Genomic DNA, 12,605 nt, shown 5'->3' with positions numbered 1-12,605 from the left:
CAAGGCACATTCACGGTGCTGTTTAAATAATACAGAATAATCTATATTTAGATTAGATTTGATGGGAGGAGGAGATGAAGAAAAAGGAAGACATATCACAGAGCTGGTTCCAAGGGCACACATGCCCTTATGAGACTGGAATGTGTGGGGGATGGGGTGAGAGGAACATAGTACTTAAACTTTACTTTCAAATACTACATGGACCTGTGCCCATTCCTTTAATCACCCCATCTTCTCCATTTAACCAGCAAAAAAAGAAACCAGAAATATTGCTAACATGCATACAATTATTGATAACTGAACTCACATAGGGTTTTTTTGCCATTAAGCAGATCATGAAATTTAATTATCTGACCAGTTTTAAAACTACTAACTTTGTAGTGATCAATCATCTATAATAATAGAGGATAAATAAGACAGATTTAAAACATACCTGTTTTTTTCCACTGAAAAGTTTTGGGAATTTTATTTAAAAAGAAGTGTGGTAGGGGAAATAAGAAGATAAAGTCCTTGGTGTTTTGGTCAAAATTTCACAGAGATTTCAATTCTCCTTGGTCAAATCACATTGTTTTAATGTCTAATAAGTGATTACTTAATTTACTTTCAACTCAAGGAACCATGACCTCACCCAAGAAATGAAGCCTGACATGAATAAATAAGTTGTGCTCTGCAGTATATAAAAATAAGTTCAAGGTTATGAAATATAAGCTCATACACACTGGTGTACTGTACACAGATTGCTTATGTCTAGCTGCACATAGACATTTATTTCTACCAGAAGACATTTTTTCTTATACACCCACACTTTGGGGAACCCAGTACTTGATGACCTGCCCCCTCCCTTGCCTGGGAAGGAGGCAGGCTGAAAAACAGCAGCTGTCAGATAGCTGGGGAGGGTTCCAGCCCCAGGAGAATGTCTCCTCATCCTGCCAATCATCTGATTAGCACCAGAGAGGCATTCTTCCATGGTGGGATCCCTCCCAATTTTCTGGTTCTCCACTGCAGAACACCCTTAACTCCTTGCACTGGTCTGGGCTGACTTTGAGGAGTGCAGGGAGAGGCAGGGAGCACTTAGGCTATAGGAAGATTGCGGTCAGGGCAAGGAAGTCTGCCTTGTCCTGCGCTGCTCTCAGCTGACCCAGAGAAGCATGCTACCAGGAGAATGGCAAATCCCCTGTTAGAAACTGCACATCTGTACCTCTGTTAGTACTGTAATAAGTGATGAAAAATTCTCTTTATCTTAGTGAACACAAGTCTGCAAGACTGATGCAAAAAGATGCCCTGGAATCTTTCAGAGGGCAGACAGATGATGACTAAGGCTCCTCAAAAGCCTTTGAAAAGGTTAATCCAAGGAAAAAAACAAAACAAGGAATAATGGAATAAACAAATTAGTCCTGAAACCGTATTAGCAAACTGGCAACAAGAAATTTTGAGAGAAGAAAAAAGAAAAAGAAAAAAAAATCATACCAGTATGATTGTAGACTACATCTGTGATACAAAGCATATTCCATTCATTTTTCATTTTTTCCACTAGTTTTCCTATATCACTCCAAGTACACTTAAAATTGGGGCTTGAAAAATCAGGATTTACTTCTAACTGATCAGCCAGAGAATAACTTGATCTAGAACGTCCAAGCTTCTGCAGTGGTGTAAGATGAATCATGTTGTAACCTGTAAAGAAACACAGAAACCATTTATTAAGCAAGAAAATATTACAGTATTTACAAACCACTTCTCTGACAGAAACAAAATACTTATACAGTCATAGTATATTCTGAAAACAGGCTTTTGGAATTATTATTAGAAGTTACACTATGTAGGATTTTTTTTTCTAGGGCAATACTTAAACCATTCTTAATCTCCATTCCCTGCCCCAAGGTCCCATCAGTTCTGCAGTTTTGCATTTCCACGAAACAAATAAAAGATTTTTCAACTTCTAGCACTTCAAATATTTTAGTAATCAGAACAGTTTGCATTCACTGTGGATTTAAGATAGTTATGCAACTAAATCCCAATATTAAACTGCAAACCAAAGGGCATGTGAACTATACAATTAAACAGTATAATTTGTTGTACTTACAAGATAAACTATATTCTATCCCTTAATAATCAGCTTTTTAGAATGTGTGTCATTACCTGATTCTTTTGCGACTTTAAGCCGATCCTCCCATTCATAAAATGGTCCCAGACACTTAGCTAGGAATGTCTGGAGTGTTACACAGTCTAAAGGCAATACATGATTATCAGCTCCGACACGCAAAATAGGGTCCACAACTATGTAACCTCCACCACTTTTCTCATGCCTAAAAAAAAATTAAGTCTGTTACCACTGGAAAAAACAAAATGCTTATTGTACCAATCATTTTTAGAACCAGAAGACAGTCAGCATCTTTGGTATTTTATAAACCATCCATCCCAGCATGTTAAAGTACAATATCACAATTATTGATTTTTCAGTTCAGTCTTACTGCCAAATTTACTTAATGTCTTTGTTTTTTTCTTTCTATCCATCCATCCATCCATCCATCTATCTATCCCCAGCAGGGCTGTGTAAAGCTTAGGGTGCTGATTCAATATGGAGCAGATTCACCCCAATTCAGTGGTTGAATCTCCGAATCCAATTGGGAGACCAATAAAAAGGTCCAAATCGATTTGAACCTCTCTGAATCGATTCAGAAAAGATTCAGAGATTCAGGCAGTCCCCATTTATTACCACAGGGAGCTAGACCCTGACTCCATGATGGTAAGTAGGGGGCAGGGAGGACAGAGGGGACCATGGGGGGACCCCCACCAACCCCATCCCCTGCCTGCTCCCCCAGACACGTCAGCTGCCCCATCTGGCCCCAGCATCCTTTGGGAAAAAAAAAAGAAGCCCCACAGTCACCGGGTGGTGCTAGGCTGGGGCAATCCTGCTGCCCCCCACTGCCTCATGCTATGTGGGGGCCCTTCCAGCCTTGTCAATAGCTGCCCCACCTGGCCCCAGTTCCCAGTTCTTGAAAAAAAAACAAAAACAAAAACAAAAAAACAACCAAAACTCCCACTCACTGGCTGATGCAGTGCCCATCAGAGCTTCTGGGGGTTTGTGGCAGAGCCCCCCACGCAGCATGCAGTATGGGGCAGTGGGAATCGCTCCCCCGCCTGGCAGGAGCTGTGGGTGAGGGGCTTTTTTTAAGAGAACTGGGAGCTGGGGCCAGGCAGGGCAGCCATGGGAAACGCTGAGCGAGTGGGCAGGGGATGGTAGCTCATGCCAGAGCCCCCCACACAGCATGAAGCAGCAGGGATCACCCCCCACCTGGCAGGAGCTGCGAGGAAAGGCTTTTTTTTTTTAAAAAAGAAGAGCCAGGTGGGGCAGCCATGCTGAGGCCTGGTGGGGCAGCCATTGATGGGGCTGGGAAAGCAGGCAGGGGATGGGGCCTGTTTGATTCAGAGATTCAGCCATTTTGGTGGTGCCCGAATTTCTGAACCAGATTCAGCCAAATGAATTCAAGACAGCTATTCAAATTACCGAATCAAATCACTGCCCCCCGACTTGGTGGAATCTGAATTGAATACTAGCCACTTCACACAGGCCTAATATCCAGTACCTTGTCTCATTTTAAAGCCAAAACATAGTATCATCTCTGAAATTTCTAACAGTGCCTTTTTCAGAAGATAGAACAAACAAAGGCCTAAATCCTTTCATCAATGAAGGTGCACAGTTAGGTTTACCAGATGGCCCACTGAGCTCAGTAAGGGTAGGCCAAAATGGATGCAACTGGAAGACTGGGGTCAGAAACAGGGAGGGATTGGTTCTATAATGTGCAGAAAATCCTTAACTGATTTTGCTCAGCCCCTTGCAGGACCCTGCCCAAGAATTCCTCTCCTGTACAGCATCAGGTATAGCAACAAAATAAGGGAAAATATTATTTGAAAAGGTTTCTTAGAAATGGGTTACTGGAATAACAGCTTTTGTTTTTGTACTTTGATTATCTGCAAGAAATTCTTCTACTCGGCAGTTTATAGTAAAACGGAGCTAAAAACATGATCATTACAGAAAGTGTAAGTGATGGCAAAGAATTAAAAATTGGTACAGGTACATCGATGTATAGGTCCATATAGTATCGGCACTGAGAAAAGTAAAATTGACATTATCAGTAATCAGCTTTTTTTGGCTGATGTGGCTGATAATGCCACTGATAAACGCTGCAGGCATGCCACAGCATACACACAGCCAGCAATGAAGCCTGGCAGCTTGGAGAGAAACATCAGGCCAGTAACTCTGTGGAGGGAAGGAGCAGGGGGGGAGGGGCAGATCAGGGACCCACAGTAAGGACACGGGGCTGAGGCATGGGTAGGCACTGCCCAGCTAGGGAGGGGTGTGGGATAGAGCTGTGGGCAGCTCATCTGAGGGGCAGGAAGAGTGGCTCCTGCTGCTGTGCATACCCCCAGTGGAGGCAAGGGGATGTTTGCCCCCCAGGTTTCTGCATGGGGTAGGGGCCGGCTACGGGCTAAGCTGGCCTCGCCCCAGAGCGGGGAATGAGCTGGGACTGTGCTCAGGGCAGGCGGGGTCCAGGCAGGCAGCAGAGATGCTGGGAGCAGAGCTACGGCAAATTCTGGGGTGGCTGTAGCCCGCCCCCCCATAGTCCCTCCTCCCAGCGCTGTCGCTGCCTGCCCTGACCACAGCCCCAGCCCAGCTCCCACTGGGAAGAGGCCAGCACAGCTCCCAGCCCATAGCACACAACTTGCCCTTGCCCTGTGCACAAATCTGGGGGGGGGGGGGGGGGTGTCACATGCCCCCCATGCCTCACCCAGAAGAATGTGCAATGGCGGGAGCTACTCCACCCCTGCACTCCCACTCCCCACCCCCATATCCCCTGTCCGCAGGTCCATTCCATGCCCCGCCTGGGCAGCACCTGTCCCTGACTCTGCCCCAGACTCAGCTCCACTCCCCCCTCCACACTCCCTCCTCCACCACAGACTTACTGGCTAGACACTGCTCTCCAAGCTACCGGGCTGCATATCGGCAGTCGGATCAGTATTGGACAATATGGCTGGTTAATAATTGGCCCTTGGTATCGGCCAAAAATATCTTTATTGGTGCACCCTTAAAAATTGGAATGAAAATTTCTTTCCAATCACTTGTCAGGATAAGAGCAGAAGAACTTTCTCTATTTTTCCTGAATGAACGTGTGCTGGTCAACCGCACTCTTAATTTGTTGCCAAGTTAGCAGCTCTTAGAAACAACAACAGATGAAGCACAAAAGCCTACATATTAGTGTCATATCAGACTTAAAAGCAAACAAATATCAATATCATCTTGTTTTATTTCTATACCATCTCAGCAGCTACTACCTCATTAGTTATCTAGTCAACATGCATATGTTGCCCACCCCCTCTTTGAAGTAGGGAAGTATTTTTCTTCCCATTTTATTATCAGGGAATTAGGTATAAAGACACTAGATCCACAAAGGGACTTGGGTACCAAGCTCCTGGAGTGGATTGAGACTTAGGAACCTAAACTGTCTGTACAGTGCGTCAGAAGAGGTCTGTACAGTGCATCAGAGACACCTCAAGACTAGGGTCCATAAACGTCAGGATGCGAGGGAAGGGACACTGAAAGTGGCCAACAGAAAAAGTATGACATGTTGAACCAAGGAATTCATCTTAAACCCTACCATTTTCTTGGATTTAGGCACATTTCTACAGGCCTGAGAAAGCAACCACTGCTATATCGGGACTCTGAGCCTTAAACCCTTTTCTGGAGTAGGTGCCTCAAGTCAGCCCTTTTAGGAGTAGAAGACCGCCTCATTTTGTTTTGTTTTTCTTAAACCACAGCCAGTAGAGCAGCTGGTAGTGGCAGTGGTGTCACCCACCTTCTATACAAGGAGCCTTTTAGACAGCATTCGCCAAATGGTAACCCCAGGTTCGGAGCCTTCTTCAAACCTGACAGGGGGCCTAGCCTAGGACACTGGAGATCTAGGTTCAATTCCCAGCTCAGCTGCCCTAACACTATCATTTTTCTTCTCTCTTAATAGGGTTAGAGGTGAATGCCTTAAAGCTGTATATTTTTGGACACCATAATTCCTACCTATGGTAATCATTACATATTGGAATTCACTGAAACAAGACAGCAAAGCTGATTTTCAAGATCTATTTTAAAGGTCTTACCTCCACAAATTCCAAGTCTATTAAGGAATTATTTGTATTTCTCAAATGTTGTAAAAGTGGTTTGCTTTTTCAACATGTGTAAACAACTAAAGTTTCAATATGTTCTAATGCTTCTCCCCAAACACTGAGCATCAAAAAGTAAATCACATGATCAGAACAACTGGAAGCCTTTACAGCATGGCTGTTAAAATACATTGCTTATTGGCCAAATCCAGATATGGTTACCAGTGAGCCACCCCAGAAGATAGGGATATGTTTGGAGGGTATGGTCTGTCACAGAATCTGGGGACTTTGGGCCCCAGTGGACATGGCAAATTGACAGCAAGAAGGCAAGCAAGCATCGATACAACCCTGGTCATCACTGCCATGGCCCCAGCTCCTTGGCTCCCAGCCTGATCACTTCCACATGCTGAAGCTGCCAGAGCTAGAGCTGCCACCACATCATGGGGCTTGTGATGGCAACAGAAGCTTCAGTTCCATCCTGCTACATGCACGGGGCCTGCAGCAGGAACTAGAGCTACTGCTGCCACCACACGCCCCAGGTTGGAGCCAGAGCTGTCACCACCATGTGCCTTGGGCCAGATCTTGCCCATGGTCTGGATCTTGTCAAGGGCAAGGCAAGTTTGACACTCCCCTACTTCACAGGTTTCTCAGCAGCAAGGCCAATGACAACACTGATAAGGAGAGTGAATAAACCCTTCTATTCCTAATAGTGGCCTTCTGAGGTTAAGACAGATGTCTACTGAAAAGACTGCAATTTTATATGTGTACAAAGCTTTACTTACTCAAGGCTGAAATAATACCGGTATGATCCAGAAATCTGAAGATCCAGCTTACAATATTTGTCAGAATCATCCTCTCTTCCTGTTGGATTGTGCCATGACAGTGGCCTGAACTTGTGACGATCAAATATTTCTCCTGAAGCTGGGTAGTTGGTATACACTGTAACATGTTTACCTTGCAAAGTTGGGCCCAGTCTAAACTGCAGTTCAAAACCTTAAAAGAAGAGGGAGGAGTAAAAATGTTAAAAGCCATCCTATTTCTTAAAAAATAAAGATTAGATCTTTTGATCATCCAAACCACAGTGTAAATATTGGATTAACTGACTAACACAGTAGTTCTAGAGAGAAATACTAGGTATGCAGTTACAAGAGAGGTTTTTACTAACCCCTCTTGTCAGCAAATAATATTGATGTAAGGCTATTCAAACACCACTCAGAACCTGGTCATTTAAAAGGCACACATTAATTCTGACCCTCTTCAAAGTGCTGACTTCGTATGACTACCCAAATACAAAATTATTTAATATAATCCTACAGTTTTGAGATCACAGGAGTATTACTAAGTGAAGAACCAGCTCAATATGAGTACACATTTTAAAATTAAAAGGGAAAATGCCAACTTCGAAAACCACCTTATATATCCTGTATAAAACTGTTTAACTTACAATTAAATTTAACATCCAAGATTACTATCATTCATAAATTAGAGAAAAACTGAATTTTTCTTCTGCAAATTTCCTGTCCATTTCCAGGACAGTATTATACAGAGTCAATTTCCCCTATACTTATGGATCATTCAGACAGCAACAGGGAAGGGAAAAGCCCTAGCAACAGGAACACATGATTGTCAAACCACGCACAATAAGGATACTGCCCTATGCACTATATAAATTTACATTTAATATTTTAATTTGGGGTTTTTTTAATTTAGTTTTGTATTTTAATTTTTTAGGCTTTGAGTTTACAGTCTCTTTCTAAATGTAACTGAATTCAAAAGATAACCTTTTGTGAGAAATGGAAGACCAAGTTTGGAAACACCTATATTTATTAAAGAATAGATACCAGAACTATTTTCAGTGAAACAAATCACAAGTCCTTAACCTACTTTTTTAAAATATAAAAAGGTCCTCTATATTGCAATTTTTACTGCACACAGAATGTTCCACTTGCATGGGGCCTCATTGAAGTAATCTTTAAATTACAGGATGTGGTGCTGTGTCTGTAACTTCATTTATATTTGCAAAAGATCTAAAGGGCTTTGGATTTGTTTTATACCCTAAAATGGAACCACTAAGCCCCAACTCTGCTCTCTAATCTACTTGTGAGAAAACGGAATTCCACAAGGGCAAGTGTAAGTCATTTGTTCTAGTGCAAGTTCTTGCCTGCCATGAATCAGGTTTTAGTGTCAGGGCTGTATAGCTTGGGCTTGACTAGGCTATTTTGGCTAACAGCTCTATTCACAGGAGTAAAGTTGGGCAGGCGTTTAGTGTTTGCAGGAGAGTAGCTACTACTGACCGAGTCCCCAGTCTTGCAGTTCATTGCAACTGTGCATGCTGCAAAACTAATAATTTCAATGGATAGTCAACTGCAGGACTGGAGTCTCAACTAAAAGAATGATACATATTTTTTTTCTTCAATTAAAAGGTAAAATACATTTGGTTGACTTGTTTTCATAGTAAAAAAATATATTATTAAAAAATACCCTAATAATCACTAATACATTTTAATACCCTAATAATCACTAATAATTCCAATCCATTTTCAGACACAGAAATTTAAAAGTGCTACATAATATAAAATGTAAAACTGTTGAGCTGTGCTATCTTGAATAAATAAGGGTTGCTCATCTAGTAGAATGGTGCCAGCTCAAACAAATATCAGAGTTCAGCTACCTAAGCACATTTAAATAATCTTTTCCAGCGAAGTTTATAAAGAGTTTCAGGATTTAGGTGCCTACCTAAATTCAACCAGCATGACTATAAAAACTGAACGTAAAAGCTATCCTTTGAAAGATCAGGACACTTCTCAGTATCCTCTTTACAGTCTTCTAAAATTAGAATAGAAGGGCATTCTGTGAAAGCTTCTCTCCCACTCCATACAGTTGGTCCAGTAAAAGCTATCACCAAAAAACCTTGCCTTTTGCACCAGGGTATATGCCACTCACAAAAAAAAAAAAAAAAAGATAATGTTGATTTCTTACTAACATGTAAACTTGGCAAGCAACACCATAAAAATTAGAAAAGTACTCTGAAAAGCCTATATTTCAAAATCTTACCCAACTTAAAATTATTGTTGATAATGTTAAATTCTTCAACTAGGTTAACCCATTAGAAACACAGCAAAGTGACGCAACACAAAAAAGAGTTGGATTATGAAGACTTTTATGGACAGCCATAAAAGGGCAGAAGCAGTGTGGCAGATCCCAGTGCTATACTTACACTCCAGCATAAGTGCTTTCTTAAACTACACTCAAAATTTAAAAAATCGGGACTACTGATTTTGCTCTTTACAATTGTCCTTTTATCTGGAGAGGGTTTCCCAAATCATTCTGGTCCTTGACTGGGGTTTCTACATGCTAACATAGTCCAACTAACCAACAATGTATGTGACAGAAACAGTCGCTTTTACGACGGAGGGCAGCCTCACCTGAGCACCAGATGCCTGATAGAGAAAACAGTGGGGAACAGAGCTCTCCGTTCCTGGACCTTTCACAAATACTTTTACATTCTCTCTTAGGTGGAAGACCCTTAAGAATCCCCACAGACGGAAATGAAGCCAACAGGTGAAAAGCAAGTATTACCACTGACCTTGCTCAAGCCTGAAGAGGGTCTTCTCCAGCTTCTCCATTTCGTTGAGGTGCAGAACCCGCGTCTGTTTACCGTGGGGCATCTTGGCGGTCTGCTGCTCTGCACGCTGTCACGGGGGACAAGTTCCCTTCAGCTACAGAGGACTGGCCCCTACCAGGGAAAGAAGAAAGCAGAAGTCAAGGGCAAGCGGCAGAGGCCCAGTGGGGGTGACGCCTGTCAGTGGGACACCCACACTTACATTTTCCCCCACCTGGGCGCAGCTAGAAGGGCCCGGGAGCGGGCAGAGCCGGAGCGCTGCTGCGGGGCACAGTGGAGGGAGGGCGGCAGGCTGCGCCCCGGGGCCGGCCCCGCCACTGGGGGCGGAGGGGCTGTCGCTGTCAGTCTCCCCGCACAAAGCGCCCGGGCGCCGCGGACTATCCCCGTGCCCCGGGGAGGGCGCCTCCCCATTGTCCCTATAAATAGAAGCGGCGCGGGACTCGCGGGCGCTGCAGGCGCGGGCGGGGGTAGAGTAGCTGCCGGAGATGCCCGGCCTGGCTCGGCCCTGCCCTGCCGCGCCCACACTCACCCGCGGCGGCAGCTCCTTGCCTGCAGGCCTCGCTCGGTGCAAACTTTACTGGTTCTGCAGCAGCCGGGGCCGGGGCCGGGCGGAGCCGGGCGAAGCTCCCGCGAGAGCACGGGAGGGGGCGGGCCAGGCCGGGCAGGGCAGCGCGGCTGCAGATGGGAGAGGGCCCTAGTCCCCCTGGCCGCCCGGCGGCTGCTCTGTGATGGCGCTGCCGGCCGTGGGGCCTGGCTGTTGTCGCAGGGTCTTCCCCCCCCCGGTCGGTTCCTGCCCTCACTCCGCTGTGGCCGCCTGGGGCAGGTCGCAGGCGCGCTCTCTCGGGGCTGGGCTTGGGGACCCCGCGGCTCACCCCCCTGCCCTGCCCCTACCGCGCTGCTTCCCAGACATTTTTCCTCAGCGCGACCCCATCCCTCGTCCCCCACCCCCACCACCCCATTTGGCGTGGTGACCCACAGTCTGGGAACCCCTGTCCTTTGGGCCAGGGTTTGAGTTACACTTTGACTGGGGTTCTGAAAAATAATTAAACCAGTTCATTGATTAACAAGTCCACTGAAGCACAGGAGCAGCCCAATCAGAGAACTACAAGTCTATTTATTTAGTGTTCTGAGCTCACAATTCTCCAGAAGCTCATGCATTAGTAAATTTGCATTGTGTTCCACACGTACAGTTCTACTGAGTGTACAATGAAGCTGTTGTAATACTGTGACAACCCAGTTTCCTGTGGACAGACCAATGCATAGGTTTGGGGTTATCTGATATACTACACTTCACAAAATTGGGATGTAAACTGGACTATAACTACTATCTATTCTATAGCAAATGCAAGATTGCAAACTAAGAAATCTCAAAGCTCTAAAGTTCCATATTTAACCAAAAATGTATGGAGGTATAAAACCCACATGTGGGTTTTGTAGTTTATGGCCTTATTTTGTAGAAGAGAGGAGTGGAAATATTATCGTTGCTTCCCTCCCAGAGTCTCTGACCACTGCCTAATGCTGCAATACCGATGGCAAAATACCCAGAACAGTTGCTACAAGCATCCAGTGATCTATCATTAACTAAACCCTACTGAAAAGGTCAGTCTTGCAGCTACTGAAGGTCAGCCTATTTTCATTGCCCAAGAGTATAAAAAAAATACAGCCTCTCAATTTACAGTTAGTGTGTCTGGCTGTTTACTGCTTTATGTTCTTGCAAACAGTATTTTGTGGAATGAAGTGGAGAACTAAAGCCAACAAAAACTGAACATAAGGAAATATTGCTGAGGGAGTTTTTCCTCTTCCTCCTCCATTGTGCACCCAAAACATATCTTTGCAGAGTGTATCTAGGATAGCAGCTGCATTTGCTGTTCCTGTGGTGATTAAGGTGTTGCGTAGTTCCTGTTTTCACTACTAGGGGAAAGCAACTGTTAATCTGTTGAGAGATTATGCAAGGAAATATTTGCATAACTTGATCATTGTTCTTAATTAAATACTCAAAATTAAACTTTGTAGGATCACAATTTTTAAAGAACAAATAAATTACCTGCCTCCTGAAGCTCACAAAGAAGACAACCAATACACCCAAAGAAGACTACTGTATTCAAATATAAGGCAAGGCTTTTTTTCCCTCCCAATCAGCATGGGGAAAAAAGCCCTATGTCTTATATTTGCATGCGGGAAAACATCACTAAATATACTATCTTTAAATTGCTGCCAGAAGCAGCACACACTCAGTTGTAGAAGCCAACTATGAAGTTGATTGAATGCAGTCTACACTGAACATGCCTATAAAACACAAGTCCCATACTGAGCAAATATACTGATAGGGATCCTACCAAAAGGGTAGGTTAATGTAGCCAAACTGAATAAAACAGGGTGCCTATATACATGCTCTGGGGTGGGGGTGCATTTTTGTTAGAGCAGCTCTTGGAAGATGCTCTAATTAAAATGCCTGCAGCATCTCATATATTCAGTGCCCCACATTTCAAAATGGCAACAGAGGTGCTTTAACTAAGGCTCATTTGATGAGCTTGCATTAAAGCACCCCTGCCATCATTTTGAAATGTGGGATGCTGAATACACAAGACATTGCAGCTTGCTCAAGCATTCCGAGTGGAGCGCTCAAGCAGGTTTGATTAATTGAATCTGCTCAAGCATTCTAATTGGAATGTGTTGGAACACATGGAAAAGTGCACATTGTTCTTCGTCCCCCTCAGCACCAAAGTGAACCATCAAATATTAATATTTCAATTACTTTTTCACTCCCATAGCTAAGGAGTGTCTTTCTTTCCTGTTTCCAGTGATTCTTCTTTCTTCACCAGCCTTAAATATC

At 44.1% G+C, this 12,605-nt stretch overlaps 1 protein-coding gene across 3 annotated transcripts in view; it reads right to left on the bottom strand.

Moving 5' to 3' along the window:
• The window catches only part of AGL (amylo-alpha-1,6-glucosidase and 4-alpha-glucanotransferase), a 55,803-nt gene extending 45,386 nt beyond the window's left edge, over positions 1-10,417 (bottom strand). For 2 of the 3 annotated variants that reach the window (XM_090050167.1, XM_090050169.1), the window contains exons 1-5: positions 9,975-10,132; positions 9,737-9,886; positions 6,933-7,143; positions 2,137-2,303; positions 1,468-1,671 (exon numbers count right to left, since the gene is read on the bottom strand). In XM_090050167.1, coding sequence (XP_089906293.1) covers positions 1,468-1,671; positions 2,137-2,303; positions 6,933-7,143; positions 9,737-9,818 — 664 coding nt within the window. In that variant the 5' untranslated portion in view covers positions 9,819-9,886; positions 9,975-10,132. Of the gene's footprint in view, positions 1-1,467; positions 1,672-2,136; positions 2,304-6,932; positions 7,144-9,736; positions 9,887-9,974; positions 10,133-10,301 lie in introns of those variants that run through there. The other variant, XM_090050168.1, reaches the window with a different exon arrangement.
• Between the last annotated feature and the right edge of the window lie 2,188 nt (positions 10,418-12,605).

This window comes from Crocodylus siamensis, chromosome 5, assembly GCF_052110815.1.
Source record: "Crocodylus siamensis isolate JL-2025a chromosome 5, ASM5211081v1, whole genome shotgun sequence".
NCBI classification, from domain to species: Eukaryota; Metazoa; Chordata; order Crocodylia; family Crocodylidae; genus Crocodylus; species Crocodylus siamensis.
The sequence above is the reverse complement of the archived record's forward strand: the minus strand, read 5'-3'. Positions and strand labels throughout refer to the sequence as shown.